General features: G+C 46.8%; 2 protein-coding genes across 2 annotated transcripts; one reads left to right on the plus strand and one right to left on the minus strand.

Moving 5' to 3' along the window:
- Window positions 1-689: 689 nt before the first annotated feature.
- Window positions 690-11,359, minus strand: LOC135815436 (alpha-(1,3)-fucosyltransferase 7-like). Its single transcript, XM_065328732.1, has 7 exons — window positions 10,999-11,359; window positions 7,588-7,911; window positions 6,286-6,396; window positions 5,900-6,085; window positions 4,497-4,664; window positions 3,134-3,339; window positions 690-1,676 (listed from the first exon to the last, which is right to left on the minus strand). Exons 1-7 carry the CDS (start codon window positions 11,185-11,187, stop codon window positions 1,427-1,429), a joined length of 1,434 nt encoding a protein of 477 aa, XP_065184804.1. The 5' UTR covers window positions 11,188-11,359; the 3' UTR covers window positions 690-1,426.
- Window positions 11,360-11,753: 394 nt separating this feature from the next.
- Window positions 11,754-25,160, plus strand: LOC135815438 (mannosyl-oligosaccharide 1,2-alpha-mannosidase IA-like). The gene is made up of 11 exons (XM_065328734.1): window positions 11,754-12,355; window positions 13,922-14,137; window positions 14,530-14,610; window positions 17,064-17,158; window positions 17,629-17,752; window positions 18,175-18,268; window positions 19,324-19,439; window positions 19,963-20,058; window positions 20,219-20,342; window positions 23,028-23,197; window positions 24,076-25,160. The coding sequence occupies exons 1-11, from the start codon at window positions 11,894-11,896 to the stop codon at window positions 24,295-24,297; spliced, it is 1,800 nt and encodes a 599-aa protein (XP_065184806.1). The 5' UTR covers window positions 11,754-11,893; the 3' UTR covers window positions 24,298-25,160.
- The last annotated feature ends 2,638 nt before the right edge of the window (window positions 25,161-27,798 follow it).

Below are 27,798 nucleotides of genomic sequence, written 5' to 3' on the forward strand. Positions count from 1 at the left end.
AGTTGCACACCCTTGTTTATGTACTCTGGATGTTACTACCCACATGCACCAGTGCACAGCCTCGTTTGTAGATGCGAGATTGCACAGTACCATGTGCCAACTCGCAACGGCCACATTTTATGGTGAAACACTACTCAAATTTAAAAATAAATGACAGACAGACCTTACCCGTCCCATCCTCATTTATCCTGCCCCCATGCCAACCGGTGCAGGACTGGCCGGAGCAGATTGGCCTCTAACAGTTTGAGTGCAGCCTAACACACTTTTGGTTAACGGTACCTTGAATGTGCTACAAGTAGGTTGGTGTCCTTTATACCGTAATTTATAGCCAGGTTTGGTGAATGTAGTAGATGTAGCAATGACAGGCAAGCATTATCAAAGCTAGAAAAAAAGTAGAAAGGAAAAGGACATATGGATACGAGTTAAGAGTAACTCTCCATCACTGTAACTGGATACTATATATAGTCAGAAAGTGCAATAACTAGGCACAAAACTAGGTGTCAGGACGTCGAATGTCTCAGTACTCTTGTCAGTTTTGTGCCTAGTTATTGCACTTTCTGACTATACTCGAAGTATATTAGTATCCAGTTACAAGTACAGTGATGGAGAGTTACTCTTAACTCGTATCCATATGTCCTTTTCCTTTCTACATTTATTTATGGCTCAACATCCGAGTTAGAAAAAAAGTGTTAACGTAATACAATTAGCATTCCTGATCTTCGAACCAGTCACATATCCAAAAGCCATTACTTGTAGAAAAAGCCCAGTTTAAAAACAAAATGAAAAAAAGACCATAAAATAGGACCTTGTACAGCAAGTAGGGAAACACGGCACATGATGTACACAGTCAGATAGTTCAAGTACCTTCGGTCCTGGATTATATACAATGTATCTAGTATTATTTATTATATACATGTTAGTTTGTTCGTCCCCGTTTCAGCCATGGCAAATGACAGCGCGGGCAGTAGGAGTGTGATAATGGGGGAAAGATTTCTGCACCAGGCGCTTATCCGCGTTCGGTGATTAGTAATCAGCGTAGAAAGGAATGTCGCAGCCATGCATCCATCGAGACGACGATGGCGGTTTGCTGTCAGCTGGCGAAGGAGAGAGGAGAGAGAGGGACGATAAATACTCAGCGGGAATCTAGAAGAATGACAGAGGTTCGATGAAGATATCCGGGCGAACGGTTAGCTGGGTGACAAGTAAGCACACGCTGACTGTCGCCTGCTTAGCCATCTGCTGCGGAGCTGTACTGTCGTCGGCAACGGGCTAGACGTTTAAGACGAATACAGCATAGAACCATGTTTCAGCAGCATGACAAAGCCAGGAGACTCCTTGGCTCACCGTAGTATAGGGCCTGGGACATTCCTGTTCCATAATACAGTAGTCAGCACTGTTGACCAGTTGAGAGCACCGGCACTGTTGCCTAGTGGAGAATACCGTGTGGGCGACAAGATTCGTCCTTGGGATTACGTCGCTTCACCAGCTTGTCCATCTCTACAGGGTCCAGCATCTTCTGACCCAGGCGGCAGAAATCTGCACAGCTTGAGCTCGAGAAGTGCTTGCGGAAGACCGGGTTGAACTTTTCCTCTGGCCACGTGCGATACGCCATATACTTGTTATACACCTCCTCATCATTCATGATCTTCTTGATCTCGGTGGCGAGGGCTGCCATGCTGGACACGTGTGTAAATATAGCCACACAGATAAGGCAGAGTCAGTGAGATGATGGGTACTTACTCTCATCAATCAGTAGTAGCAAGACGGAAAAGCAGCACAGAGCAGCACATGCCTGTACAGTGGTCCGTAGGAGAAACTCTCTTATCAAGGCGCCTTGGGACCGGAGGGCGCCGATATCTCAGAATCGTCCTCGACTCGGAGATGCAGAACATGTTCAGCCATAATTGGATACGACACATCATTCTCTTCAGTTGCGTTCACAGATTAACAGCATTTACAAGCATACCCAGTAGATACATCAAGTCAATTTCACACCATTCAGCTTCATGTATATACATTTTGCCCACCCCATTCCCATGGTCATAAATGCACAGCTTCACAGAAAGCACAAAGCAGTGATATAGCTACAGACCACGGGATGACGCACTACGCACCCTCATACACTCTTGGAAACAAGGCTTTAAGGCAATGAGTTACTGTATAGCAGGAAATTTTCGGACGGAAATATTTTCGGACAAAGCCGAATTTCGACCTTTCATACGGATTATATTTTCGTACAGTGCTGCATGCTAAATACACGTGTTTGCAAGCAGAACGCATATGTATAGTGTAGAGGGGACGGTTTCAAATAGGACAGAGGTTGCAAACCGGAACGGACTCAATATTCACTTTCTCTCTTGGTATTTTGATTAGAAAACATATGTCACAGTGAGACTACGATGTGTTATACTCCGAGCCAAAATTGCATGGCTCTGCGATGACCAGAAGCGCCATACCAAGCAGGTGAGTTTTGGACGTGTTGCTTCGCACTGCGACTTGAGTTTTACGACTTTCGAAAAATCAACTTCTTGTCGCAGGTAAACAGCGGCTCGCCTCTCGCCAATAAAGCACCGCATACCAATCAAAACTAATGGAAGCACACACAAGGCTTATTGTTACTCTGTACTGGCCGTCGTGGAGCGATAGCAATTACCTAATTTCAGACCCAGAGTGAATTTGACGTGCACTCTAAAACGTGTCCGGTTTGGAGCCACCTTTGATTTGAACTTTTTTGAAGCGAAAAATTGGGCAACTTGGAGGCAATGGGTCAACACAAAGGAGTGGCTCAGTTCGATTGACTCTGGCCCCAGAGCAAACTTCAACATGCCAGTTTCCTTCCACAAACATATTTCGAGTGAAAAATCAACGCTGATGATCGGTTTGGGTCTATACAAATTTGGCTGTCAAAGCGTCCCGGTATCGAGCCGTCCCCTCTACATAATTTCACATGAACAAATTTTAGCAAGGAATTAATTTTAGTGCAAAAGAGGCCGTGTACGAAATCGTACGAAAATAAATTCCGTCCGAAAATTTCCTGCTATACAGTATATACGGGTGGACTTCTTATTGAGTCCACCCACACACACACACACATGCGTGCACATGCACGACTTCCACAGGTACCGGTACTCACTCTTTGAATCGGCCATAGTCGAGGTAGCAGTTCAAGTCAGGTGCGTACTTGGTGTAGTCCGGCACACGGTCGTTGCTCGTCACCAGCGGGATAGTGGCCTGGGTCAAGGCACGCCACCACTTCTCCGTCACGTAGTCGTAACAGAGCGAATTCTCAAACACCATGGCCACCTTGTATTTCTCTAGGGTACTGATGTCATGGTAGCTCTGCAGACAGGAAAGGTATAAACAGCTGAAGACGTTAGATGCAAACGGGCGCACACAAGCCAACTGCGGAGAAAAGAGATTGCTGCATTAGTGTCATCAACAGGTCGAGAAATTCAAACTCTTCAGAAGTAACGCAAGAAGCAAATGAGGCTCTGGGGTAAAGGCAGCGCGCAGTGCTGCAAGCGGAGCAGGTATAATCACCATACTCGGGATATGCACACTGCAGCAGCAGTTCTGGCTAGCGCTGGGCCACAAGGGCCGCAAAGTCCACATTACTACGCACCCTTGAAAACATCCATTAGCAACGGCACCGGACATGTTGTTATCGGACTGCTGCTAGGAAATAGTAGGAATTGTTGTTATGTCGGCATGTTGGAGGGGGTGTCAGTATGGATAGATTCTATCCAGAAAGGAATTGCCATGATATCACATGTTATCGTTATCATTGTAGAGCAAAGCAGCCCACTACAAAGTAAGGGGCCATTTAGCATAATCAAGAGTCGTGTACATACTCCTCAAGAGTGTGCAACTCCACTATGGCTGCTGTCCCGACAGAATTTCATGATGCAATGCGCACTTTACCTGCATTATCAGTAGTAGATCTACTACTTATCAGACATATTCTAGACCAGTGGCGGACAAATCCCCAGCTGATCCTGCACAACTACAACACGTATGATGCGTTGACACCCAGTATAAACGTCGCAAATCACTCGTGCGAGGAGCATTGCCTCATAAGGATGATGTCAACTTGAAATTCTGTCGGGACAGCACTGTGTACGGGAGTTGCACACTCTGGGAGGTTATGTACTCTTGCAAATATCAATAAAATACTACTTTCGAAGTAAAGAATCAATTGTTCATTACAAAAGTCATTACGTACGGTCTCCAATACCGTAGTTTCCGGAGCATGCTGCATGCACGCATGCACACACCCACGCAAGCACGCACCCACCACCAATACACACACACACACACACACACACACAAACAAACACACACACGCACACCTTTTGGCTAATATTCGGACAATTTAAGACAGGTGGATATCCATACCCGGAATGTAGTGTGCAACACAACCAGGATATCGAGTCTAAATCAGCACGTGCACATACTAAGCAAGAGCAAAATTAGCCTTGCTGCACGGAAGGACGTACCGAGAGCTCATGGTTGTGGAAGCACCGACCAAAGCCGTGGATAGGTACTTGCTCGTTGAGGTCACGCATGAAATCCGAGCGTGGGACGAATCCACCGCAGTTCGACACGAGAGATGAGACGGCATTCGCAACCTTTTGTTTGAAGCTGAAGTGAGACGCTCCATGGATCTACAATGATAAACACAATGATAGCCAAGAAAACAACAACACATTCCAGGAAGCACGAGAAGGCCGAATATACTATCACAGTATGTGTGGCGCAATACCCATCAATCACAACAAGCACTATTAAACAATGTACTTCAATAGTTGAATAGTTTTAGGCAGTTGAAGTGCTTGAAGCCGTGTACATTCGTCTCCGTAACCCTGATCTGTGTAAACAAAAAGAAAATGTCACTGCACTCACACTCTTTCTGTAATTATTTCACACCCATTTTTACCAATGCATTTTCACATACATGTTTCACATTACTATCCCAATATTGCACTTGTAACATCCTTCGCACTTGCCTGATAAGCTCTTCTGAATGGTTGTCCCGTACATGTACTTGTAATCATTTTTTTCCACGCTGTAAACTCAAGTGTATACTTATATCATACTGCTGGTTATCTATTTTTCTGTCAGTCATGAGATTTCATTGATAAAATGTGACAAGAAAACGTTCTGGAACAAAACCTTTTGCTACTTTGTTGTTTTGACATGAGCGCGAGTTTAATTTTGTTCATAGCTGTTTTAAAGTACTTCAAGAACCATATTTTCTGGGGTGTTAGCCGCACCAGGGTCTAAGCCGCATCCCCCCCCCCCCCCTTCGGGTCCAAAATTCGTATTTTTGTTGACATTCAGTGTACAAGCTGCGTGTCAGATTTTGAAATTTTTGGCAACTGAACTTAATGGGTATCGGTACATACAAGACGTTAACGTTGAAAAGCACGGCCGAAGTTCTACAAACATTGCCTGGTTTGTCCTTCACTCACAACTGACAGCGTGTAGAAGCCTCGCAATAGTACAGTCCCTGGTGAAGAGAACACGCCAATGCAGACCTGGGGTCACGTGGGACACGTGTGACACACTTCAAGAAATACATGTGCGTGTCACGACCATCTCGTTGCCGCTGTATGGATGTCTCCAACTTCCAGTAAGTGCAAACACACCCATCAACTGATATGCTGCAGGAATGAGCTTATTTTGGCGGCAAGTGAAGACCGATCTCGAGAACGAAAATACCAGTTCCCGGGCTGCGCGGCCCTGCTCTTACTATTTATGTGGCCTGATTTCACTAGTACTGCTTGGTTAACCGCTCATGAGTTTGACGCAATGACGTTCAGACACACACACACACACACGTGTCGGCTCTACAGGCACCATCGGGGGTGTCATATCTTACTGCGTTCCGCTGACTTACCTCCGTGAAGCTCTTTTCACCGATGGGGATGTACGCCGCTCGCACATGACTCGACAGCATGTACTTGTACTCCAGGTTGAAGAGGTGCTGCAGATGCTGCGAGCTGAAGCCGCTGTACGGGCTCTCCATGGTCATGTACATGAACAGCTGCGTGGGAAACGCGCGCTCAGGCAGAGCGGGATAGCCCTGCAGAACAATAGCAGAAGGAGAGAGAGCATGTCACGAGCTGACGGCATATCCTTGACTGTTGCATTCTAAAGTTCAGTGACGAACCAACAGCTGGCGCAATACGGAAACAGCACCACACTGATACAGCGGCACGACGTTTGATCCACAGCAGCGGCAGAGTTCATGTGCATGGACAGGGGGCACGCAAACCCACTCACCGACCAATCGTGAGCCACGATGATGTCAGCTTTGCTGGTGAAAGAGCGGTCACTGGTCGTGTACCAGGTGATACAGCGGTTGACTTTCGACTTTTCACAATCCATGAACTCCTAGGAAGAGGGAGAGAGCAAGGACAGAAAAGCAGCATAGATCCAAACCATCCAGTTACGCTTCTAGACAGCATACCCTAGCTCGAGTATATTCAGTATTATTTACGCCCCTGAAATATGACAACGAAAAGTTTGCAGCCAAACTCAACCGCTTATTGGTGAACCGGGGATGACACGCGTTGGGCAGTGTGCTTGGAAAGTGCAGCTTTCACAGACGCCTGCAGACCAGAACATCCCAAGCTGTCTCCAGAACCATTTCGCCAGCTGGAAGTGGCTACTGAACATTTGGTGCACACACACAAGTGAAAATTCATTCCACAGTGGAGATTGGGCACAATGACCTTGTACATAACGAGAGATTGAAGTATACTAGGACGAAGTTATGTTGCCCAAGTCGCGTAGCAAGTCCTTCCGAAGACATCATCGGGTTGACGAAAGCCACATGATACGAACACGATACAAATCTGAACGCCACTTCAAGTATGGCCCTATCAATCAAGATCTAAGCAGTGGTTCAAAAATCATTAATGGATGCGTTCAGACGGTGGATGATATAGAAACGGTCAAGAGGAACCTGGCACAAGGGTAACATTAATGCAACAAATGGGGCTCGGGGCTGGTGCCAGTGGCTGTGACACTTATCCCCCACCCCCATTATTAGGTACTCGTACTTGGAATGGTTGTATCGTGAAATACCGTTAATTTGAACCCCCCCCCCTCCCCCGTGTCGCTTCTCAGCTGGGTTTTTAGGCAGGGGGCGGGAATTAAATCAAAGCTTTCAAGTGCAGCACTACGTACAACTACATGAAAGATCAGACTTGCAATGCTGGCTGGTGCACACCTTTATCCACAGATATACCTGCGTCGGTTCAGCACTGTATTTTGGACGTATTCGCCAAAGTCGCTTCAGAGGTGGAACTTCGATAGGGGACGGAAACTAGAGAGGGGGTAGATCAACAGTACAGTAATACTGCCCATGCACTGTCCATGAGACTCTGCCTTGGAGAAAGCAGCATGTATATTATAGTTCTGGTCTGACAATGCATGCAGCTAACTCACACCGCATGATATAACATCTGCGTAAGAGAGAGAGAGAGAGAGAGAGAGAGAGGGAGAGAGAGAGAGAGAGAGAGAGAGAGAGAGAGAGAGAGAGAGAATGCACAGCATTACAACTCGTACGGTTACTCGTACCTTTAAACCATTCGGATTTCTATGCCAATCCCAATGCGGATCCCAGTGCAGGACGATCATCTTCTTCATTTCCTTGCAGCCACCCGGCGGGGGAGCGTATTTGGATTCGTAACCAGCCGCTCCCCCTGTAGTCACTGCCGCAGTAGTTGCAGGCGCCGCAGCAGTGGCAGCTACACGTTTCGTGGCAGCTACAGTTGTCATGGCAGCCCGGGCCAGCGTTGTGCCAAGGTGCTGGATAATGGCAGCAGCACCCGGTGCACTGCTTGGCTTAGGTGCAGCGCCAGTGTGGGCCGGCTGGCGCTGTGTGTTGTTTGGTGCTGCACCCTATTATGACACAACACAGCAAGTGGTGCAAACAACAACACTAACTCAACAATTGCAATGAACGTTAGAGAGATATGTCGTGTGAATATGATCATAAATCCAGCAAATCACTTGCAGCACACACCGTGTATGTGAACAGCAAAGGTGCATACCATATGCACGGACACACAGGCACACATATACATACACATGCCACACACCCACACACACGCGCACACACAGCACAGCGCACGCACACACAGCGCACAGCGCACGCACACAGCGCACACGCACACACACACACGCACACACAGAAACACACACACACACACACACGCACACACCGATTGACACCCATCGCCAGAGGCGATGATAGCGATGCTACAGCAGAAGCCATAGCAACTTGTGCTGGAATTGCACCATTCAAAAGCTTGCAAGGCTGAAGAATTGACCGTCACTATTCAGCCTGGTCTACACCTCACAGCTATGAAGTAGATTTTTCTGGCCAGTGAATCCCTGATTTTTGGTCTTTTTCATTATTTCCGCACGCACAGCACACCACATACTCCGGCATGCACTGGCTGTTGGTAACCACAAAGGAGAATGAAAGAAAAGTCAGGAGCAGTCTGAGAAAGAGAAGAAAGACATGTGTCCCCAATATCGTCGGGAATCAAACCGGCAATCTCTCGATTGGAAAATCGACTGCACATACCAGGTACCACTGCACCATACGGGACACACACACACACACACACACACACACACACACACACACACACACACACACACACCACCACCACCACCACCACCACCACCACATACACACCACCACCACCACCACCACCACCACCACACACACATACAGCACACACACACAGACACACACACACACACACACACACACACACACACACACACACACACGCACACACCATTGGACCATTGGACGCCCATCGCCGGTGGCGATGATGCGATGCTACAGCAGAAGCCATAGCAGCTTGTGCACACACACAAACACAGACACAGACACACACACAGCACACACACACACACACACACACACACACACACACACACAGGACACAAGCACAGACACACACACACACACACGATGGAAAGGTGTACATGTCTACCGAGCCGAATTGGACCTTAGTACTCAGGCTCTATAGCATACATAAAAGCAATACAAAATCATGCATCATTTGCTCCACACATGATTTCGATTGTCGGATGTTAGTTACAAACGTTCATGTACTGTGCAGGTCAGCTCAGTGGAGATGGGATTTTTAAATCCAATCTCAACTGAGCTGACCGATCTTGCATGTAACTACATAACTATTGAGCTGTACGACTAATTTCTGTCGCCCACGTCTAATAGTCAGTCCTTTCCGAAGATCTCGTTCAGTGACAGATCGAATTTACTGTACTATTTCGATCTCCCAGACTGTCATTACATGTATACCCTATCTTTATTGCACATGTAACGCAAATATAAAACATCACTGGAGCGTCGTCAATTATATAATTATTATTACCGTATATTTTAACCAAAATAGTGTTCAAGTAGACTGGTACTACAGTGCTGCTGGCAAGTGAATTCCAACACATAATAACAATAATATAATGGACTCGGATGGAGAGCCAAGGATTCATTTATACAAAAGAAAAGGACCAAGGAACTACAAGTTACGCTGTAATGTCTACTAACACCACCAGTTACTAAACAATCAGCTCATGCAATAACATTGCATGACACTGACCGACGGTACTGACGTTCTACGACTAACTGGCTAACAGCTCTAGCACATCTTGGATGCGCACTCCAACAGCCTTCCAACTTGGAAGGTTCTAAGTTATAGACCTTATTCGATAAACGTCACAATCACGTGAACCGGGGTCCCGGGAACCAGGGATTGGCAAGAGACCTGCACTCAGTGCACAGTGGACTCGGCGTGGGAACATAGGAGTAGGAAGAATACTGGTATTTTACTACTCCCTTGTACGAACTGGGCCTTTCTTGCCACTCGTTTCACGTACGCGTGCCCCAGCTTACGACAAATCCCTGGAGGCGAGTCCAAAGATCACGTTATCGAATAAGGTCTATAGAAATAACATAATGAAGATGTGCTAGAGCTGTTAGCCAGTTAGTCGTAGAACGTCAGTACCGTCGGTCAGTGTCGTGCAACGTTATCGCATGAGCTGATTGTTTAGTAACTGGTGGTGTTAGTGGACATTACAGCGTAACTTGTAGTTCCTTGGTCCTTTTCTTCTGTATAAAATTATACAATGACTATGCTTTATTCATGGAGTTGGAATTCATCTGCCATCACGGAGTCACGGTACATAAACATCAGAAGCGGCACAAGAAATGAAACTGGCACAGTGCATATTCATACAATGCACATACGATGCGTATGTCTTGAAGGACAAAGGAAGTCCGAAAAGAGTCGTGTACCTTTCTGAATACCATCCTCCTCTTCAATGTATTGTGGCAGGTTTTTATTTGATTTGAATTCACTCCCAACATAATTTTTATCGGCTAGGAGAGATTCCCAAGATAGGTACTAGGTGTCCATTTACCTCTGGATATAATACATGTACAATACATTCCGGCTATTTTGAGGAGAATCAGCCACGGGTAAGATGTACTACCGGCTACACCGGCACACCTCTCCAGATATCCAACTAGTTTCACGGTGGACTTTGTGTAGATTGTTTACTAGGGCTCAGCTGCTGAGATGCAGTACAGTCGTCCCTCTCTAATCCGGCACTTTATAATCCAGCACCCTCGATAAACCAGCACAATTTTCAGTAGCCAAATGTCCTCTTCATGCACATTGCAGCAGTAGATCAGATTTGTTAATCCAGCACCCTCCCTAATCCAGCAGATTTCCGTGGCACAAATGGTGCCGGATTATAGAGGGACCACTGTACTTTGGATATGTACTGCATGCATGTACTGCATACATGTACTTCAGGAGTCATGTACATGATTGTACATTTAAAAACTAATAATAAATAATTATATTCAATTCCGGCCTTCCGTCAATGGTACAAAATGAGCCAACTCAATCGGACAATTACTAGTAGCCGCATTTATTCACTTACAGCGCCACGTCGCTCGACACCATGGTTTCTATGGCCATGGACGTGTCCTTGTCCAAGTGCCTTGCTGAAATCAAACTGGGATAGAATGATGACGACTATCACTGTCAACAAGACTGTGAGCAGGTAGCCGATTAGTCTCCCTAGCACCTTCACCGGCAAAAGTTGCCTCAGCGGTCGAGAGAAAAGCATGGTGATTCAGTAATCTCGACTCATATTGCCATAATATTATGTACTTGCAAACTGATCAGATGAGCAGAATACACTTCTCTACTCTTTCTCCAGAAATTTGAACATTGTTGTGTTTTGTAAGCTGTCTTCTTCTTCTTTTTCCACTTTGATTGATTCAGCAGTGTACCAGGTGTACGGTAAACCGGGAAGTACACAACTACAAATCTACAATGCCCCGGGCCGATCCCTGGTTCGGGTATTTCTTCGCTGAGTCGAATTCGGGATTTGTGGAAAACGATCTACTCGTAGCTCTACGTAAAAAAGTCGTTCGAACGTTCGAAGACCGACGCGACGCGCGACGTCGCGCCAGGCCGGCCGGCCGGAAACTTCCCGGCCCCGGCGCTTGAGATCGAGGGGAGCTAGCCGGGAGATCCGGAGTTCCGCCGATCCCCGGCGATAGTACGATCTTCACGAAAACAAAACAAACAAAAAAGAGCAAAAAGCGAGGACGTGACGCCTCGACGTCGCGTATACCTGGTATACGCGATATCATAACAATCTCCACGTTGATATGATGAGCAGTTCCTGCATGCACTGTACTATTGGCTGTAGTTGAACATCATACGTGGACAACAATAAAACAATTGTCTTCTAATCGTATTCCCACTGCAGCCTTCATGTAGTTGGAAGGAGAAGGAAAGCCTGTGTCCTTTGTTCAAGTGGTCGAATGGCCCTTCTCCCAGTCCACAGAGTTCCTAGTGGGAGAACTGGTCGTCATGGGCGAGAGAAAGTCATTTTGTTGGCAATCTTTGTCTTGTTCACTTTTGTATGTTTTGGTGCATTCTTCTTCGTTCCGGACTTTCGTGATAAGCTGACGGTAACCTCCGCTGTAGAAAACCCTGTTCAAGCTTTTGTGAATCAACATGTCCAGCAAGTTGTGGCTCCTGTTCCTCGTCACGGTGATCAGGGGCACCCTCACGCACCAGCAGTGGCGAATAATGGAGAAAACACACGGCCAGTTCGGACTGCTGTGCCGCCGCCTCAAGAGGACAAAGTAGCTGAAACTAAAGCTCAGGTCACCACTGAAGCCCCTCGGACGGAAGAGGTCACAACTAAACCAAAGAAGCCCGAACCAACAAAACCAGCATTGGACGAGGAGACAATAAGAAGGCGTAAATCAATTGTTGAGGTAAATCTTGTATATCTTGAACACGATTAAATTAATAGCACATCATTCATTAATGATTACATGTACCACTATTGCAGTCACAGAATCATTGCAAGTGGAGTAGTGAAAATAACTTTCAGAAGGAGGGGAATAATATTCTTCACAACCTACACGATGCAATTGTTCTGCTTATAATAATATTGATCGAGCAAAGTGCTTGGCCCGTATACTACAGTGCTGCTCAATGAAATCCGGTCAAGCGAGTCAATGCCATGCTGGGCGCTATGCAACGTTAGACCTGCGAACACTGGGGATGTGAACTGGCGCAGGGTGCAAACTACACTTGTAGTATTGTCGATACACACTGCGGCCGGGGCCCGGAAGCAACTCTCTGGTGGCTAATCCCGGTACCAATGTAGATCAGTGCCGGCCGCTAGAATAGACCATCCTGAATGCTACCGGTATTGGCCAATGGGGATTTCCCATATAATCCAGTACGTGTACATGTAGTCATGTACTTCGCTGGTTTGCATTGCCACCTATGCCACACGGAGAGCCGCTTCCGGCCTCCAGTCGCAGTGTGTATCGCCAGTACAGTACTAGTATACGAGGCAAGCGTTTTCCGGATGCAGCAAGTATAACAGCGGGCATCATGCAGGTTGTAAAGAGTATATTTCAGAGACACCACTTTGTGTCCGAACCTGATCGTATATGCCTGGAAATAGACTTGTGTGGGTGTCCAGACAGCTACAAAGCCTAGTGGCTGCATTACATTGCCTCTTGGCCCTATCTGTGCAGGTCCCATTATAACTTGTGTATGAAAAGAGCAGAAAAGCGAACAGACGCGTGTGCATTGTATCCCCATGTACCTCATTTCGCAGGAAGCGTCTAATGTCCAAACTGTGCCATTTTCGAAACCTGGTCCACAAAGCATCACGCACAACCTGTTTGGAGGTATTCAAGCAATGTAGTAGGAAGCAGAAAGCCGTAGATAATCAATAATGACGCTAAGCTTATTGCCCAGTTTGTGACTATGTACTGTGGGTAGCACGCCGCACCGCGACTTATGCATAGAGTTGTATTTTTGGGGTTACTGTTGGGAGTGATGGGCTCTTGATTTCGTGTCCAAGTTTTCCTGTGAGCAAGTGTCGTTTGAGATCAGCCTGTAAGAAAGTCAGGAGCTGCCTTGCAAAAGCTCTGGAATTCCGTTGTATGTGTAATTTTCTATTGTCATCTGCACGGAGGACAAAGCTAAGCTGTCACTATGCTGGATATTTAAGGATGTGACGTTCGTCTTGCAAAGAGATCTACACTTATACCGTTAATTAGCATGCGGCAGTGTCTTGTTACCACCGAACAAGAAGCAGCCCAGCTGCATTTGACGTTGTGCGCCAGCTTTCCAGCCACACGTTAAGCGTCACCTGCCTGAGTTGGTGTCCTGTAGTTGCGTGCTCTATGCCACCCTCACTATGGTGGCCTGTATAAGGCTGTATTGATTCTCTATTAGGTGTTTCCTACATGGACATTGTCTGACGTTTTCAGCCATCTCACACTGTATTTCTTTTGCTGCTCTGGATGCTGTTCCAGATGGCCAAGCACGCATGGCGCGGCTATGAGCAATTCGCCTGGGGCCAGAACGAGTTGAAACCCATCAGCCGTGTTGGTCACTCGGCATCCATTTTCGGTTCATCCTCCATGGGTGCAACGATAGTAGACTCGCTGGATACCTTGTACATCATGGGTCTAACGGACGAGTTCAAGAAAGCACGTGACTGGGTTGCAGCTAATCTGAACTTCAATTCGGTAAGACTGCCAATAGAGCTGCTCGTATCCAGCACAGCTGCACTGTTGCTGGAAGTAACCTCTGCAACAGGCGGTGATTTCGGTCACTTACACATGTGCTCATTAACGCTACACTTTTTCTGTACAAGGTGGTCATTTGTAGTGGAGAAAACTCCGCAGTCTCTTGTTGCTTATGTGTTTTACCGACGCATCTATCTACCGGTATGTGTGTTGCCTGACACAATTGCAGTGACAGTGTCTACATGTATGTGTGTTGTGTGATGTGCAAGGGAGGGGAGTGAACATGATTACGAGACTTTCTTCATCTGATTTTTGTTCATTCCGCTAAATTTACGTGGATGCACTCGCACGTGCACGTGTATGTGTTTGCTTGTGTTTGTGTTTATGATCAGGGCACGCAAGTCTCTGTGTTTGAGGTTACTATTCGATTCCTTGGCGGTTTGTTGAGCTCGTACGCACTGACAAAGGATGAGGTAGGTAACGAGAGAGCTTGGAAGCTCAGGGCCCTACGCTATGCTTTTTTGCCTTGATCACCTAGACAAAAAAGAATAGGGATGTTATAAATTCTTATAAGTTTCTACTTTTTGTTTTTAGACATAACCTGGGATTCGAACCCGCACTATCGCCCTGCATGCATCCCCCGATACACTTCGCATACATACTAATTCTTCCAAGTTGCTTCACGTTATGATCTTGTATTTGAAAGCCCTATTCGAACATGCATTGTGGCCAGCCGTCTTTGATTGTAGGGTACGGTACGGGACAGGTACGGGACATGTACGGGACAGGTACGGGACAGGTACGGTCGAGGGTAATACGCACTGTCTACCGCCTTGATGACGGCAAAAAAAGAAAAGGGATGTTATAAATTTTTCAATTCTCCTATTTTTTTCAGGCATTACCTGGGATTCGAACTCGCACTATCGCCTTACATGCATTCCCCCATACACTTCGCATCCATACTCATTCTTCCAAGTTGCTTCACGTTATGATCTTGCGTTTGAAAACCCTATTTGAATATTGCGGCCAGCTGTATGTGGCCAGCTCAGGCCCAGCTGTGTTTGATGGTACGGTACGGGACAGATACGGCATAGCGCCAGGCGTGACACAAACACACAAACAAACACCAAATTAAAGCTGTGTGGACCCTGGCTAGCGCCAGACGTTACTGAAGTAACGTCTTCTGCATAGCTACGGGAATTAATTTTCTTTCTTGAATTGTAATGGTTTGGCGGAGTCCTCTTTTTGCTCTGTGTGTGTGTGTGTGTGTGTGTGTGTGTGTGTGTGTGTGTGTGTGTGTGTGTGTGTGTGTGTGTGTGTGTGTGTGTGTGTGTGTAGTAAATAGTGTAATCCCAGCCCAAGTTGCTATATCTAACATAGCTGTTCGCTATCATCGCTTCTGCGGTGGGCAGGTCTGAGGTCTGTGTGTGTGTGTGTGTGTGTGTGTGTGTGTGTGTGCACGCTCGCTAAAATCAGCAGCGGTCAATTCATCAGCCTGACAAGCTGTTGAATGGAATCATGATAATCCCAGCACAAGTTGCAATGTCTAACATAGCTTGTTGGCTATCATCGCTTCAGCGATGGGTGGGTGTGCGCGCGCGCGTGCGTGGGTATGTGTACACATTTTGATGACATGTGGATAGCCAAACAATTTTTTTCCTTTCTACTGTTGTTCGTAAAACTGTGGCAAGATGCCTGATTTGATCAAGTTCCTGTATATATGATTGCATGGTTGAAAAATACCGCATCCAGACCTGCATGCGGCAATAAGTTGCATCAAGTCCGCATTTGATAATGACAGCATTGGAGAATGTGGAGCAAGGCTTGCAAAAGCATGGTCCATATGAAGATTCTAAAAGGCAAAACCGGACGATTTCCAAAGTTGGGAAATTGATATCCCTAGCCCAGTGTTGTCAGGAGGTCATAGAGCACCTTCATGCTAAATTTAGAATTCAAAATTTCACAAGAGTCACTTCAAGATCGTTATCTAACTTTGAATTTAGAACCACGACTCCCGTGCTGGTGCAATGAATCCTTTTGGCCATTGTGCGGGAGGTGACCATATGGATATGCCACCTGTTGTATTCACGTTTGACATGCTGGCACATTTGTTCTCGCATTTGCATGGCTGGCCAGGTTGGATTTGACTGGCCCTAGCTATACCGGTGTATGTTGCTGCTCGATGAAATCCGATCAAGTGATTCAAGCATGTGCCCGGCACTGTGCAGCCCTAGGCTTGCTAACACTGAAATGTAAACTGGAGCAGGGTGCTGACTTGACTCACGCGATCAGATTTGATTGGCCCTAGCTCTGTACTACTAAGTGATCTCCATGTGGCAGCCCATTGTGAATTGCCAAATATGGAAGGTATGAGTAATGCATGTGAGTACGCTGGGATCTGCATTGCACTGTTCAACGCCCCAGACGACCATGCCCAGGTGGCTGTGTGAGGTGTTGATGATTCAAATTACGTCATTGCGCAATGGGCTTTTTGGTAAACTTGCTTTAGGCAAGTATGAGAGTGTTATAGGGCTTGAAAGTGATTACGTCAAACTAGACTAGTCCGCGCAGTAAGTTCGTGGAAGAATATTAGTAGCCAAGTAAAAATGTACACACATGGTGAATGCATGGCCGGTTCCTCGTGACTCCTGCTGATGTGAATTTCTTTACCAGTAGTGGCCCTCCTGCCGACCGGGGCCTGTCCAGTCACTCCCAGCGGATATGTCACCCTACACTGTGTCCTGTGAACGAGGCTGCTTGGAACGCGTATGGATCCACACGAAACCTGGAGATGAGCGATACCATGACAGTGACGTACTTGCATGTTAAAGCCCTATTTAAGTGCACATTGGTTGGTTGTGGGGGTTGTATTCACTGTATCGCGTATGGTTTGTCTGCCCCTGGTGTATATCTCTTTTTTATGTAGGTCTTCAAAACAAAAGCGATTGAGATAGGTCAGAAGTTGTTGCCAGCATTCAACACCCCGAGTGGCCTCTCGTATGCACAAGTCGACCTTCGGACGTAAGTTCCTTTGTCGTATATGACATTATCCACTCTTCATGCTGTTTGCTTGTCTATGTGTGCTGTTTAGAAGAACATTGGATCCTTTGATTATCATCATTCAGACATTCACCCTCCAGCACCCACAGTCTCACCAACTTGTATAACCTGTTGTACAGTGGAACCTTGGTCAGTCGACCACTTTGTCTTGGTCCCAAATTTTCCGCTTGGACCCTCTCACAGCTCAACACGACCACATCGTAAAAATTAAACTCTCCTGGCCGGGGTACCTCACGTGGGGCGGTAGGATTTCCAGAGTTCCACTTTACATGTAGCTTGGTTGAGATAAAGCCCGGTGATGGGCCTATTGTCACAGCTCTGGTTCCACATAGCTTTAGTCCCGGCTGGAGCGTGCTCATTTGCACGACTTTCATGGCACTCACGGTGACTGTATCTCTGTTGGTTCTGTTGATTTGGGTCGTCATGTGTAGTGGTTCTGGTCGCAACTGGAACTGGGCCAGTGGTGGCTGCTCTATTCTTGCTGAAGTTGGTACAATGCACTTGGAGTTTGCCTACTTGTCTGCTATCACTGGCAACCCAGAGTTCCTTCAAAAGGTAAGACTATGGACGGGAACGAATGCGTTACAGCTACACACTACTGGTAGTGTACTGGTAGTGCCAGTGGTAACTTGGATGTGCGAACATTTACTTACTTTTATAGTTTATACACTAGACTTTGTCCAGTGGCATCACCTTGTAGCATACTCCAAAGGTGATGGAAAGTGTGTATCCGTGATACATCTTGCATTCTTGATGTGCTGCATACTTTGAGACGTGCGCCGTGTGCCTGACGAGTGTATGGAGGTGCAGCGCAGGTTACTATTAAAGGTGGATTACAAGTCATGAATTCAAATGATATTTACCTGACTGCGTTGCTTTGTTCGGGCTTCCACAGCCAGTGCCCTTTTTCTCATTCCGTTTGCGTTTTACCTTCTTCTTGCGGAACTTTCTGGCATACCTGTCTGTGGTGTTTGTAGGTTGAGCGTGTGCGTGACATTCTTCAACAAGCTGACAAGCCCAACGGCCTCTACTACAACTACATCCACCCATCAACTAAGGCCTGGTGTCAAAGTAAGTTCAAACTGAAGAGTTTGTGCTGCCAGTGCTGAATGTGTACAGGGTACTGGATTGAAAGGTATATGCAGCTGTATACAATGCATGCATTCACTGTACATGCCATGTACAGCGAATGCAGCTGTACACAATGTATTTTGAAATGTGTATGCAGCTTTATCCCATGGTACAGTACGATTTGGGCGATTTTAGCCAGCCAGTCAGTGACCGTTCTGAGCGAGTTACCATGGGCTATAATTATTGGATAGGTGCCGTTTTGCTGGCCCTCTGAGATGTGTTATACCAAGAGTACATAACTTCCAGAGTGTGCAACTATTCATCACTCCCTGCGTTGAGGCGTGTTGCCGTGGAATATTAGCTCTTGGTGTTAGTAGTGCATGGATGCAGCGAATGGCATTTTCGGCCGTTGGCCACTTTGACGGGTCTAATCTACTCACCTCCCACCGCTTTAGGAGCTGCATCTGCATCCTTGGGGGCGGTGGCGTTCCTACGGATGCTGAAAACATAAATTTTTTTAGTAGTGCATATTAGTACACATGGTGCAGGTTGGTGTGGGTAGTTGCAACATTGAGCATTTTGTGTGTAGAGCAATCACGGATACTCTGTCTGGACAGACCTCTAAGGTCGTACAGTGCAACCTACAGCGTGTTGGTATCTGATCGCCCCTGCGTGATGTATAGTTTGGATTTTGCTGGGACATTGCCCCGTGCACACCCATCTGTGTAGCACTGAGCATCGTGTGCGTGGCACTCATGTGTAAAGCAATCATAGGTGATGTGTGACTGTAGGCACTACACGGTAACACCATCCTACTCTCTCTCTCTCTCTCTCTCTCTCTCTCTCTCTCTCTCTCTCTCTCTCTCTCTCTCTCTCTCTCTCTCTCTCTCTCTCTCTCTCTCTCTCTCTTGCTCTCGCTCTCGCTCTGGCCTGCTGGTAAGTACATAGCCCCTTTCCTTTCTATAGGACATATTGAACAGCTCCGATCATCTTGCTCCAGACTTAATTGTCCCTCTACTTGTGTAACGTGTGGCTATTATTCCTATGCTGACCAGGACATGTTTCGATGGGCGCGTTGGGCGATAGTTTCTACGAGTATCTACTCAAGTCCTACATTCAAACCAATGGTACGGACAAGCGGGCAAGGAAGATGTACGATGACGCCATGAAGGTAAGGTGGTAGACTGAACCAGGAGTTTAATACTGTTGTCTATCCGGTGTTCAAATAAGTCTTGCTTCTCTGGAGGTTGAGATTCCTTATACTATACATGTTATCTCTTTTTCTTTTCTTTATTTTTTTGCCATTTTCCGCTTTTGAATTGTGCACCGTCGTGGACTCAAGCACTTTATTTTTTTACTTTTCATGGTGTCGACGACTAGACGTGCTGCTATGCATTTGCTTTGTTCCACCTTCTGTGCTATTATAACTGGCTGCTCCCCACACTGAAGCTCGCATTTTTCCGCCAACTTGCCTTGACACTTCACCAGTGTGGGCAGCAGCCAGCTTTCCTATCAAATTATTGCTGGATTCGCTACCACTATTTCGTACTGGGTGTTGTTGCTGGCAGAAAATGTTTCAGCTGATGCCTTGCCTCAGTCATTCATTTGGTTACAGCTACCGTAGTGAGTGGTGGTGGGGACTCTTTGCCATAACATGGTTTCAACGCATCACCAATCCTGTTTTTTTTTGCCAGGCACTGGAGCCACTGATTATCACATCCACGGGTGATCACCTCATGTTCATCGCGGAGAAGAGAGAGCCATCCGTACAGAACAAGATGGATCACTTGGTAAGGCATGACATGCTCAATGTCACTGTGTTTGCTTTCTACTTGCCCTGTAAATAGGTAGATTGCTTTTCAGAAACGTTGCAACAGCCCCTAGTTTGAAGTTCGAAAGAAAGTTTCAACATTGTGTTGTGTTTGCTGTGCCTGCCGTTGTCTCTTTCAGGCTTGTTTCTCTGCTGGCATGCTTGCACTGGGCAAGAAAGGCGCGCCGGAAGAGCTGCAGAAGAAATACGATGTCTGGAGCAAGGGCATCGTGAACACGTGTCACGAGTCCTACGACAGAACAGGTGAGGGGTGCTTGCACTGGCTGTACATACAGCACCCCCGGGCACTCTTCCGCTGGTCTGGTGCGCTTTTTAACCTTTCTGGTTCACAAAACGACTTCCACTGGAAAATATTAATAATCGCAAGAAGTGTTTGCGTGCATGCAAATAGTGTGCATGTTCTCTTCTGAGTGGCAGGCGATACTCGGCCAAAATAACTTTTAACCTTTTGAGCACGACGCTACCTGAATGCCGCCCCACGTCAACACCTGCAAAAATCGCGTTTTTCCTATGAAAGTAGTAGCTGTTCAAGGATCGATAACTTTACCTTCCTTTGGACGAATTCCACGATCTTGAGCTTCCTGCAAAGGTCTTGAGGCGAGGAACAAAATAGTTCCAAGCTCAGCTCGGAGCGACACCAAAAGCCCATGCTACAGTCTGGCAAACTTCACGCACGCGCTCGACAGACTTGAGCACGGCCAGGAGATCAAATCCTCAGCTGCCATTTCACTCTCCTTGCTCGTATCGAGCTCAAATTTTTTTTGAGGACTCCCCAGATCCGCTGCCATCATTTGAATCTAGTTTCCATGGCAGCAGATAGCGCGAAAATGATCGAAAATGGAGAATACGCGTTCTGCAGAGTTCGCAAAAAAATCGATTTGAATTTGCCGTGTCGAGTCGCATATATCAACAACCCGGGGTCGTATCGCTTCGGCGATTGTTTCTATTGCAAGCTGAGAGTTTTCTCTTGCAGATACATATTTCGATCGTGAGAATCGGCCAAGAATTGACCGAGTTACGATGGTTTGAACTCACGCGGTTCATGCATATCGCGTTTGTACGCTATGTACACTCACGACGTAATAATACGTCATGCGTGGGTGCAGTGACACTGTACGTGACGTATTAATACGTCATGCGTGCTCAAAGGGTTAAAGGGGAACTGTCACCAAAAATTTTCTTTGTCTTGTCTTGTAGTTCTTTGGCTCCTGATCACGATGGTGTTATTCGTTTTTCTCTGCGATGACTGGAAGTGGGTGAAAACTTGAAAAGAAGGTGCCCAAAATTGTCCCGAAGTACCGAGTGACGTCACGCCGGACTTGACCTCCACGCGTACATTCATCGTCAAAAACGAAGTCCAGCCCGTGTGCTGGTCGATCGAGCCAACTGTTTGATGTACGGTGCACGCTTGCCTTCTGAACTCGGACACTCGATGTGTATACGTAATCGTTGTACACAATGAGAACACCAAAAAGGGACAAAATAAACAAAAGTCGACAGCAGTTTGTCGCACTGGTACTTCCTCCATGAAGCTCCAGCTCTTTGTTTTATTTGTGATTACGAAGGAGTGGAAGGATGTTTGTTTGCTGTTAGTGTGACACACATACCTCGTACTTGAAAATTATGTCGTATCGAAGGTGGCGGTGTTGCCCACCCGGCTCTGAAATGAAAGACGTCGGAGTTTGTCATCTGCATCTTCAGCAACAACGCCAGATGAATCACCTTCACGTACCTACATTGCGTTCCTTTGGGGCTCGGGTTGGTGCTGTTATCGCCGGCCGGAGGAGTACTGTTTTCTGCATACGCACTCATCATCGTGTTGTTCCTCACACGAAAAGTTCAAAACAACGACGTACTTCCGTGCTCACAAAATATAACTTAGATCCTCGCGGAAGAAGTCAAAAAGGTGATGCTCAGCTGCTTTTTATTTTGATTTGGCTGTGTAGCTGCACGTGGGTCTCTGCCTCTTTGGCATTCTCCTTCGGTACGACGTACCCATCTGTGTTACAGTTCAAAAGGCACACGTGCACCGTACATTGGAACAGCTAGCTCGATCGACCAGCACACGGGCTGGACTTCGTTTTTGACGACGAATGTACGCGTGGAGGTCAAGTCCGGCGTGACGTCACTCGGTACTTCGGGACAATTTTGGGCACCTTTTTTTCAAGTTTTCACCTACTTCCAGCCATCGCAGAGAAAAATGGATAACACCATCGTGATCAGGAGCCAAAGAACTACAAGATAAGACAAAGAAAAATGTTGGTGACAGTTCCCCTTTAAATAAGTCTGGATGCAGGAGGCTCAATTGTACACCCTGGTATACCGTGATGATGTCACTTACAGCGGGCAACTGATCGGAGACCGGTTCTTTCTAAGGGTCGCTCTTGATTGGTCCAAACCGGAACAGGATCGTGAAACATTGGTGTTTTGTTGGTCTGCACTGGTTCCAGAATGTTCAGAACATGTGCTCAACACTCTGAGCTGAGGCTAAAGCAGCAACGATTTTTGCACTGTTTCTGGCAAGGAAACTGTTTGTTGTCCTGTTTCGTAGGGAAATAGCTCCAGTGAATCTGATCCGAATCATGATTCACGAGTCGAACGGGCTCTAAGTGGGTGCTTGTGAAGTTCTGCATAAGCTCTACCTGTGAGCCATACGTACGCAGAATATCTGTAGGTTGTACAACCCTGCACTGCCTTTCTAAAACAGTATTTCAAGATTGTGTGGGCTGTGCCCATGCATGAACTAGAGCATGTTTGTTGTTGGTGGTGGTGGTGTTGGTGTTGTTGGCGTTGTTGGCGTTGTTTGAATGTTTGAATTCTTTCTTCTCACTTGTTGTGGTTGTTGTTGTTTGTTGTTGTATGTTGTTTGTTGTTGTGTGTGGTTTGTTCTCATGCTTCTTCTCTGTGTTTGCTTGAATCACACAACAGCAACAAAGATTGGTCCTGAAAGTTTCTACTTTGACAGCCGGGATGCAACTGCCACCAACCCCCGGCAACGCTATTATATCCTACGGCCCGAGGTTATTGAAGGCTACTTCTACATGTGGCGTCTAACGAAGGATCCCAAATATCGGGAATGGGGCTGGGAAGCAGCCCAGGTGCGTACACGTTTGTGCTCTGTTGTATGTTGTCCTCTGCTGTGCTGTGTGGGGTGGGTAGTATTTGTGAGATAACCACTTGACTGCATCTACTGGGGTGCTACCGCTGTATTTACTGTTTAGTTGGCATTTTCGTTAGCAGAAGGCTTATTTGGAGCTCCCATTTCAATCTTTCTCTTGCAGTGCTTTGAAGTACTTGTAGGAAATTATTTTTTTCTGTATTTAGGGTCGTTTGGGGTGACGTATCAGTGTTGGGTTCAATCCTGGTACATGTATATCAGTGATGCGCTGCGGTCCAACTGTAGTTTGGGAAATATTCCGTTGCCGCTTCTCACCTGCTACTGTACTACCGTCCGGTAACTTGCAAGCAGAGCATCCCACACTGTACAGTACAGTCATGTACATGTACCGTAATGTACCGTAATGTCGCGTAGAAAAGCAGGTGCTTACGGCCGTATAAGCCGGGGTTCAAACCATGCTTTTATTCAAGTTATGCTTCTATTCGAAACATGCTTCTATGTCAACATCATCAGTCTACACTGTGCAGTGCACACTGGCACGCATGCACTTGCACATGTACTTTGCAGAGAGCGGCTTCTATTCAAATCGTGCTTCTGTGTCACGGCGCGCTTCGAAAATCGGCTTCTATTCGAGTCATGCTTCTATACAGGTCGTGCTTTTATACGCGACACTACAGTATATGCAATGTGCTGTGTGCTGTGTCTGCGTTTCACTTCACACCTGCATGATTGAAGTTAAAATTGCAAGTACACAATGTCTAATTCCGAGCGATACCGTGTAACCGTTTTGCTCAGCAATCCAGTGTGTGTAATGCGTTCCAGTCGCGTTTCTTTGTGTTCTAATGTGCACTGTTTCAGGCAATTGAGAAGAACTGCCGTGTAGAAAACGGCTACAGTGGTATCCGTGACGTCAACTCTGTGCCGGCCCAGCACGATGATGTACAGCAGTCGTTCTTCATTGCCGAAACGCTCAAGTATCTCTTTTTGCTATTTAGTGATGACGACGTGATAGCGCTGGACCAGTGGGTGCTGAACACAGAAGCGCATCCACTACCTGTGCTAAGCAAGCTACCGACATGATGATCTCCCACTGTGTTAGTACATCTAGTTGATATCTATATGGAGAAAATTCAATACTCGAAATGTTCTGACTCTTACCTTTTTTTCACATAGGTTTGTCTGACTGCTGGACAGTTTGGCTATCTGTATGCCATGCATCTTTCCTGCCATCCCCATCTTTCCTGCAACTCTCTCTGTTCCTCACAGTCCCGAGCGATATTGTCCGTGGTGTGTCTTTGTTCTTTCGTCGATGTGCCCCCTGGCTTGCTAGTACGAGCCGGCGATTTTATCTGTTCTGTTGTAGAGAGAGAGCTGTGTTATTTGATAAGTTTGTGTGCGTGTGTGTAACGTTATGTATGTGTGCGTGTGTGTAACGTTATGTATGTGTTCGTGATGTGGGTGTCATGTGCTATATCTGTCACGCACACATATGCTCAGAATCAATTTGTACATAAAAGTGAAAGTGCTTGCCTCGCGTTCTGCGTATGTTGCGGGCCAGTGGTCGGAGGGCTGCCCTCTGGACATTGCCCGTCTTGTCCTGCGTCATTTATGGTGTGTGCCTGAGTGTGTGCCTCCATCGTGTGTGCCTATGTGTCCGTGTCTGTCCAGGTGCGTGCCTGTGTGTGCGCCCATCACTAATCGGCAGCCATTGCCCGATTATTTGCACATATTGAGTGATTTCTTTTGCCATTTCATTATTTTCATGTGAACTCACTTATCGGCATGGTACTAGGTGGTTAGTACTCTTTTCCTGTGATCATACTGCTCTTCATCTCAAAACCAACTAATTCTTTTTCAGCTGATGTCGATACTGACTACACTACAATTGTAGCTGTACGACAAAAACGCTTACAACAAGAAAACAACAAATTTCAAGCTCTTTACTACATGCATTTCATTATCGCAATAGTCCACCCGTGATGAGAAGACATTGAAAGTCCTTGTGGAAACACTGGAGTGTTGCATGTGAACCTGCACTGGAGTAGCCCTGGTATGTTTCAGGCATGTTTGGTTTAAAAAAAAGGAGCAGAATGCGAGGAATTTCCTGCATGCCATATTTAAAGCTTTGTATGGTTCTGCCATTATTTTTCATGTTTTCCCTGCAGAATCTGCCACTTTCCGAGCATTTAAATACCGTAAATAATTCTGTCCCCTTCGAAAAACGCGATTCCGCAATTTTTACAGAAATTGCCATCATCCACTGAAAAACTCTGAATTAATTATTAAAATTATACACAAGAGAGAGATTGGAAGCTTTGTTACAACTCTGAGTTTCACGTATTACTACGATCATCAGGCAACTGATGGATCCAAAACGGGCAGCCAGAACATAAGGGGGAGCAAAGTGGGAAATTCTGAGGGGTGTCATAGGCGACGCGTATCATAGCGCAAGAGTCAGGTGCAGGTGTGAAGTTGCCAAGTCTTCAGACTTGGGGCTATGCAGCAGTAGTTCCGGCGTGAATGATGTAGAATAGAGCTGGGGACACATGCCAAATCCACACATGCCCACACCATTACACAAACATACACTCACACGCGCGTCCACACACACATTCTCTAAATCTCTCTCTCACACACCCACGCACACACACATTCATTCTCTAATCTCACACACGCACACACACGTTCATTCTCTATCTCACACACACACACATTCTCCAAATCTCACACAAAAATTCTCTCTCTCTCTCTCTCTCACACACACACACACACACACACACACACACACACATACAGGGCCACTTTCATTCTCACACCTACCGCACACATACTTGCACCCGCACTTATCCAATCACCCACACGCACTCTCTTTCTCACGCATGCGTGACACAAACACACACACACTCACACATGCGCGCGCACACTCACACACGCACACACACACACACGCACACACACACACATACCCACACACACGCACACACACAATAGGCAACGGGACTACCAGCTAGATTCACTTGACCTTGCGGACAAAGTTACAGAGGTAGAACTTGTTTTCATGACGACACTTGGACACAAACTCTGACCTCTTTTTGAGGGAGCGGGTCTTGTCGGCCCAGGCGATCTCCAGCTTCTCGGCCAGACACAGGTTGCAGCGCTTCGAGATGTTAGAGTATGGTGCGGCTCTCCTCACAACGGACCACCTGATACTGTAAGGTTTGTTTTCATCCTTCAGTCTCCAGATGTGTCTGGACAGTCTCGTTGAGGTCTCGTGCTTCTTGTGGCGAATAGTATGTTGATGACCATTGAATCGTGTCTTGAATGTCCCCTCCGTTAAATCCAGTGTACTCCTTCACGTCGCTGCCGGTTACATGTGCCCTGTTAGTGTACACAATGCTCGATGCTAGACAGTTTCCTTCCAAGGCAAGGGGCAATCATTTTTGACACGGCAGTTGCAGGTTCTCACATCCTTGGTCTTATTCTGGTGGTCGCTGCGGAGGATACTATTGTTGTGTTGCTTTTAAAACAACGTTATTAAAATTATAGAAACCGTTCGAATGCGACTTGAATTCTCACTTGACTGACTCACGACTGGACTGCCATCAAGAGCACTCCTATATCCAGGGAGCCCGACACAGTCATCATGACTGTGTCGGGCTCCCTGCTCCACACGAGAACTCGATCCAACCTTCCACTCGGCAACTGACCTGCAAGGAAGCACCACTCCCGGCTCAATACACAGCGTTTCGGTAAGAAAGCAGACTGATGAGGGGTGAATTCCCCCGAAGCACTGCGTGTTGAGCGGGGAGTGGTGCTTTTCTTGCAGGTTTGCCAAGTGGAAGGTTCGATTTACTTCTCGTGTGCTCTGGATGGCAGTCGCGAGTCAGTCAAGTGAGAATTCAAGTCGGCAGGAATAGCGCAAGCTCCCACGTACTACATGTACCAAGAGTCTCTTGATACAGTACTACAGTAGGGAGCAGCACACCCCAAACGGTATCGCCGAAGTCGCACCAACCTCTTCTTCACATTGTTGTCCCCGGCGCGGACTTTTAGTTATAGTTTGGACTTTGGAGGCAACAACGTTGTACTAAGTAAATGGCCAATGGTCCTCAGCGTTTGTTCAGCACCTCCATGCTGAGACACTGACTGCATGATCCTGCTATAATTATGGTGTTCACGAGGTGTTTGTCGCGCTGGAAACCGTGCGTCTCTGTAAGTTTGTATCCCTGGTGATGTTTGTACCTGGAGGGCACTATTCGGTGGTGCTTTTCGGGCACAATCTTCCTCAGCCTACTCGAGCTCAACTGATGAGGGCCGGGCTAGGGGTGTCGTGAACTCCCCGAAACACTGCGTATTGAGCAGGGAGTGGTGCTTTCTTGCAGGTGTGCCTAGTAGTAGAAGGTTCGATCGACTTCTCGTGTGCTTTAGATGGCAGTCGTGTCGGAGTCAGTCAAGTGGGACATGTTGTAGCAGACTATGGTGGTGCACCGGTGGTCCACCCCCAATTTCAGGACGTAACTTCGCTGCTACTGGCCCTTGAAGATGGCATTCGTAATGGCCGCCATTGGACAGGCTGAGTTG

The sequence above is a fragment of the Sycon ciliatum genome, chromosome 4 (assembly GCF_964019385.1).
Source record: "Sycon ciliatum chromosome 4, ocSycCili1.1, whole genome shotgun sequence".
NCBI classification, from domain to species: Eukaryota; Metazoa; Porifera; class Calcarea; order Leucosolenida; family Sycettidae; genus Sycon; species Sycon ciliatum.